The following is a 6562-nucleotide window of genomic DNA, read 5'->3' as shown; positions in this document are numbered from 1 at the left end:
CAGTTTTTACCCTGCATTAATGATAGTCAAGTGTCACCTATATGAATTTAAAGTGCACTTCATCAGCTTCATTTTGACATCTCATACGCCTCAATCGGAGCTGCCCATAGGAAGTTATGACCAGTTTTCTCTAGCAGGCCTGTTCTGGACAGTATCCTGTCCACTGTTTGTCAACCCCTAATTATCAAGAATTGGTGGCCAAACTCATATGCTATCAACTTGCACATGTCGCATACATCATATAAATATTTGTATGCCCCAATTCCGCATGAGATTGTACTTCCCCACACCTATGTTCTCCTTTGCAATGCTAAACAGAGTAGTACTCTGCAACCCCCCCTTCTGTTGTGAGCCACACCAATAAGTCATTTTTTTGTTTTTGATGGCAAAAACCTTCGGGGTCAGGATGGAATGTAAAAGAGTGGGGATAGATGGGTAGGACAGGGGTTAGCATGGGAATACCTAGTTATACTGATGGGGTATTTAAGGTGTTGGGAGATCCAATTAGTACATTAGTTATCAATAATCAAGTCTCTCTTTTGCCCTTCCTTCTAGCTTTCATGGCTTCCCTTCTCTTTCTCTCTCTTTTCCTGTCTTTCTCTCTCTTTCCTAGTCTTTCTCTCTCTTCTTCTCTCATCTCCTTCCTCTTTCTCTCTCCTCTCTGTAGTCTCTCCCTTCTCTCCTTCTCTCTCCTAGGTTTCCTTCGTTACAATACACCTATTGAAACCCCCCTTCCCCCGAGAGGCTTTTGTGGGGTAGGCTAGGCCAAAAAGAAGTTAATGAAGAGAGGGGATGTACCATTGATGACTATATCTTACAATATAAAAAATAGACAAATAAACAACTTTTTCTTTTTTAGTTTAAACTATATATTTGTGTTCAAAAGGAGAATTATTCTACCTACTACCACTAAGGCCTTGGGGTTTAGGACAACGACGAGCTTATTCATGAGAATACATACATATCCTTTTGTATAGGTAAGATAATCAATTAATGGTAATCAATATGAAGATATTTGCATCTTCCTACTCAAATTTGTCACTTGTTAGTGCAAAAACCAAGCACAATATTTGAATGCAATGTTCACAAAACTCGAGGGTTGATGTTAAGTGAAATATTAATTTGGTTTTTAAGTTTTAGAGTCTAGGGTCATTTTAATGAACTTATGAACTAAGAAAACTACAAAGTCTAATTAAAAAAACTTGCAAGTTGTCAAGGGTGGGTTTTGAAAAATGTATTAAGTTGGCATTGTTTCAATCCCTTTGGTTGAAGAAAAATGGCAAAAGGCATGCATGAGCGGGGTAAGGGCCAAAGTGTCAAAAGAAGGGTTGCCAAGTGGGACATTGTCTTTAGTGAGGAAGAAGGGCAAGAATGAGTTGAAAAGTGAACACGTCCGTCTTATATACACATGGGAGGAATAATCATCCCTAAGGGAGGCCATAGACCATAGTGATGGATTTTGACTCTTGAGTGAAGGCGCACGTGGAAAAGGTAGAAACCGAGCATTCAAGACATTTCATACAAAATGGTAAAGCTCTCTAAGGGCGATCGATCACCATTTAAAACAAGGGTGCGACGGTCTTGTAGAAAACGCTCGTCTTTGTCGTAGAGCCACAAGAGCCGATCTCTTCTAAAAATGCTCCTTGCCAGCTGCTTCTCTCTTCGCCTCTGATAATTCTCGAGTCGTGTTCTCTTTACTAAGGCAACAACCCTCTCTCCCCCCCCCCCCCCCAAAACCCCTCTCTCTCTCTCTCTCTCCTTGCCAGCTACTTCTCTCTTCGCCTCCGATCATTCTCGAGTTGGGCTCCCTTTACTAAGGCAACAACACCCCCCCCCGGACCCCCCCTCTCTCTCTCTCTCTCCTTGCCAGCTACTTCTCTCTTCGCCTCTGATAATTCTCGAGTTGGGTTCTCTTTACTAAGACAACAACCCTCTCCCCCCCCCCTTCTCTCTCCCTCTCTCTCCTTGCCAGCTACTTCTCTCTTCGCCTCTGATCATTCTCGAGTTGGGTTCTCTTTACTAAGACAACAACAACCCTTCTCTCTACGCGCGCGCAGCGATAAGAATGGTGCAGCCAGCCGTGGGTTATGCCGCCAGGGATGCCTCCGGTCACCTCTCGCCCTTCTCCTTCGAAAGAAGGTGATCATCGTCATCGCTACGTAGCTGCTGAGTCTCGGCTCATTAGCGCAGAGACTTATAAACCGCCTCCCATTAATCCCCCTAATTACGTCTATACCATTGAGCGCCGTATTGAGAATGTTTACTAAAGCTGGTAGCATCGTTAATCTGTGTGGCATAACATAATTTGATATTGTTGTGCAGGGCTACTGGGCCAGACGACGTGACCTTCAAGGTGGTGGCCTGCGGCATCTGCCACTCTGACCTGCACATGATCAAGAACGGATGGGGTCTCACGAATTACCCTCTCGTGCCCGGGTAATTACCGTAGATCATCATCTGTTTATATCCTCATCATAATTGATCGTCCCCCTCACAGACTCGTTTCAGCCCTTGCGAGATCAGTAGTTAGTTATAGCAATGCATAATAGTAGTTGATTATAATTAGCTCACTCTCTTGCAGGATCTCCTGCTTTCCATCGCCGTTTAACAGCGCTATGGCGGATTATTATAATTCTTAGAGCTGTTAAAAATTTTATATATATGTGGGGATTGTTCGTACCGCTTAAAAAGTCTATTCTTCCTTTTCTTTGACTTGTTCTTCATCATCATCTTCTTTGTTTGAGTGTATGTGTGTTCTCTGTTATTTCTCACGTCATTAGATGTATCCACTATTATGGGTTTCTTACGTTTAGTACTCTAAGCATAAAGGCATCCGTAAAAAGTAGAAAGCTACGTTCACATTCTATATTGTAACCCTTTCAATTGTTTCACAAAAGGTAGCAAAGCTAGGGTGATTCTATAATGCCCTTTAAATTGTTTCACAAACGGTAGCAAAGCTTTATTGATTCTATTATATGGTGTCAAAGGGCCGCCAATAAGGTCACACCTGGTAGCAAAGCTTTATTGATTCTATTATATGGTGTCAAAGGGCCGCCAATAAGGTCACACCCAATAGCACAGTATGTACAACACTAATTTTCAAGTGAATAAAGAACATACTCTTCGAATCTTAGTTAGGTGTCATTTTTTTATTTACTAACTCTAAACTCTAAGTTGCTCTAAGAGATGCAAATATCCTAGAAACTATCAACAAGCATGGCAAAAATCATGATATTGGGCTCATGCAATGCAAGTTAGTCTCATGAATCTAACGATATGCTCAACATTTTAATTTGGTGCCCTAGAAGCTATTGCTTTTTTCCTTAATCACAAAGTCCCATAACACAAACTCCCTTACCCTAGAAGTCAAAATATAGAGTTAATCATAAAAAATCACAAGTTAGATCTACATGCAATTATGTTAATCTTTATTATTTCCCAAAAATTTACAATGTGATGTCCACATGAAGATTCATGACAATTGTTCCTCGCTCCTTTTAACAGGCATGAGTTCATGGGGTTTGTGATAGAAGTGGGCTCCAATGTGACTAAATGTAAAGAAGGGGACCACGTTGGGGTCGGTTGTATGGTGGGGGCATGTGGCACTGATTCATGTGTTCCATGTAAGAAAAACTTAGAACAATATTGTTCAAGAGTAATTTGGACTTACGGAGGTGTTGACATGGATGGATCTCCAACTTATGGTGGCTATTCCAACATCATGGTGGTTGATCATAGGTACATTATTATCCATTTTATAAATATAAACAAATGTCAACTTGTGAACTCAAATCATGAGGCTAATTTTTACTTTTTTCTATTGGTAGATTCTTGGTGAAGGTTCCCAAAAACTTGCCTTTAGATGCAGCTGCACCTCTATTATGTGCTGGTATCACAGTATATAGCCCTATGAAGCACTTTGGAATGGCACAATCAGGAGGACATTTAGGAGTCGTTGGTTTAGGTGGGCTTGGTCATATGGCTGTGAAGTTTGCAAAGGCCTTTGGCTTGCATGTTACTGTGATAAGCACATCTCCGCATAAAGAAAAAGAGGCAAAGGAAGTGCTTGGAGCTAACAGTTTCATAATTAGCAAAGATCAACAACAAATGGAGGTTTGGAAGACTTTTGTCTATACATTTTCATGCATGAAAACATTGATCTCTATAAGTATGAAGGATAGATTGCATCATTTACATACATGAACATTCAACCATACATAGACACATACACATATATATTAGGTATACATATATGCATAGTATAAATGTGACAAATATACATGCATATACATACACAATATTATGCAACAATTTGTTGTGGAAAACAACAAAGAAAAACCTAACCTCATTTTCATTTGATTTATTAGCACATGTTGGGGTTTTAAAATCTTCAATATGCAATATGATGGTATATAAAATATTGTTGTGTCAATGCATACATATTTATACACCTTGGTTTTGAGGAGAACTAGTATTTTTTATAGTTTGTCAAATATTTAAATATTTAAAAATAAAAAAATTGATGTCCATTTCCAAAAATACACAATTCATAAACCATGTTTGAAGGTTCAAAGCCCTCACAATTAACAATGAATTCAATATCCCCTTCTAAAAAATACGTAATTCATAAATCATGTTTAAAGGTTCAAAGCCCTCACAATTTACAAGGAATTTAGTATCCCCTTCTTAAAAATAGTTATAGAATGAAATTCATTGCAGTAATGTTGTTTTCCACAATGGGTATTTTCCAGAAAGCTATGGGAACTTTAGATTACATTATTGACACCGTTACTATGCCTCACCCAATCGATCCTTTATTGAGCTTATTGACTGTTGATGGAAAGCTTGTCCTAGTGGGCCTTCCTGAAGAGGCACTACAATTGCAACCATTCTCTCTCGTGACTGGTAAGTTTGTTGCAATCTTGAGAAATTTTTACTATATTAAGTCTTCAAAAGAATTAGCTTCAAGATGGACTTGATATTGTCAAATAGGTTTGCCACAGTAATAACCGATTGACATGAACAACTTTTTCACAATACAAGATTGTTATGGTCACTTTAAAATTTCAATAATGCACTGCTAGAAACACACAAAATCAAGGTTAGTAGCAACTAGTTTAAATTGCATCACTATAATATGAACTTGTAAGAGCGTTATCATGCTAGTGCTTCATCCATTGGATTAGAGTTATAAAAATATTTGCTAAACTTTTACTTTTCCATTACTAGACATAGAAGATATTTTTAAATTATCTATATGGTCTTATGGTTTAGGGCGAAAACTTGTTGCTGGAAGCAGTATTGGTGGAATCCTTGAGACAGAAGAAATGCTTGACTTTTGTGGTGAGAAAAACATCATAGCTACAATAGAAAAAATTCCTATTGACTATGTTAATACTGCTATGGAGAGACTTGAAAAGGCTGATGTGAAATACCGCTTTGTCATCGATATAGAAGGATCTTTGAAGGCATAAACATATCTCATAACTATGCCTTTATTCATGATGATAAAGAATGCCATAATCGACTAGTTTTCCTTATTGCAAGTTTTCCTTAACAAGCTATGTGACATAGACTTTTACTTACATATTTTTCCACACAAACAAATGAATAGGATCTAACTTTGAACCTAGGGCTTTCCAGACTTCTAAAATGTCTAGTGTCATTCTTAAATTAATACCAATCATGGTGGACCTAATTTATCCAATTTAATATTTGTTTAATGTTTCCAATTTATCAAGGTAACCTCTCAATATGCATAAAATCATTTACATCAAGCCATATATGTTTATTGTTTCAAAACTTTGTTAAGTACTAATATGGCCCATGTGCTTTCAACCAATGTGTAGAGTAATACTTGTAGGTTCTCACTAGTGAGGATGGTACAATTATTTATGAATTGGTTTTGCTATGAAAAAGTTATATATTCAAAAGCTTGAGCATGGCACTTGTTTGGCTAGATATTTACTTCATCAACAAATAAAGGTCTCAATAATTTTCATCATAAACCTTGAGCCAATATTTATTTTGATGGTTGTTAATCATGTCTAAGGTAGATCTACATGGCAGAGCATTACTTTTTGGACCATTCTTATCTTATGTTTTTGCATGTGTGCACTTTGAATTTGAATATAATTCTACAAAGTTACATGATCAACTCCGGAGTTAAAGTTGAATCTCATTTCTCTAGCATGTGTAATGTGCTTGTTAAAGTGACTAGGCACTCTATGCCTAGTATCCTCCCGCTAGTTTGTGCCAGGCTAGCACTATGTGCTAGCTTATGTTTTGGTGCTTCACACCAAACTTTGAGGCACCACTATTACTATTGGTTAACACATTTCACGTCTTGATGGATATCTTACATGGCAATAATAAAATACATACTTATATAATTTTTACATTATAAAAATATTTTTAAATATTACTATTTGTTAAATAAATATTTATACATATTCCTACGTAGGAAAAACATATTCTAAATCGGATCTAATCATATTGTATGGGCCACACAAAATTTGACATGATTTTCATAGTCTAATCCAAATAGATCATGCTATAGCTC

At 37.5% G+C, this 6562-nt stretch overlaps 1 protein-coding gene across 1 annotated transcript; it reads left to right on the top strand.

Moving 5' to 3' along the window:
* Nucleotides 1-1583: 1583 nt before the first annotated feature.
* On the top strand, nt 1584-5718 carry LOC148038795 (putative mannitol dehydrogenase). The gene is made up of 6 exons (XM_087674645.1): nt 1584-2139; nt 2323-2436; nt 3505-3738; nt 3828-4113; nt 4752-4905; nt 5275-5718. The coding sequence occupies exons 1-6, from the start codon at nt 2066-2068 to the stop codon at nt 5472-5474; spliced, it is 1062 nt and encodes a 353-aa protein (XP_087530771.1). The 5' UTR covers nt 1584-2065; the 3' UTR covers nt 5475-5718.
* Nucleotides 5719-6562: the final 844 nt, after the last annotated feature.

This window comes from Lygodium microphyllum, chromosome 3 (assembly GCF_053477565.2).
Source record: "Lygodium microphyllum isolate KBCC chromosome 3, Lygodium_microphyllum_v1.1.10, whole genome shotgun sequence".
NCBI classification, from domain to species: domain Eukaryota; kingdom Viridiplantae; phylum Streptophyta; class Polypodiopsida; order Schizaeales; family Lygodiaceae; genus Lygodium; species Lygodium microphyllum.
Note: the sequence above shows the minus strand (reverse complement) of the source record. Positions and strands in the feature narration are given on the sequence as shown.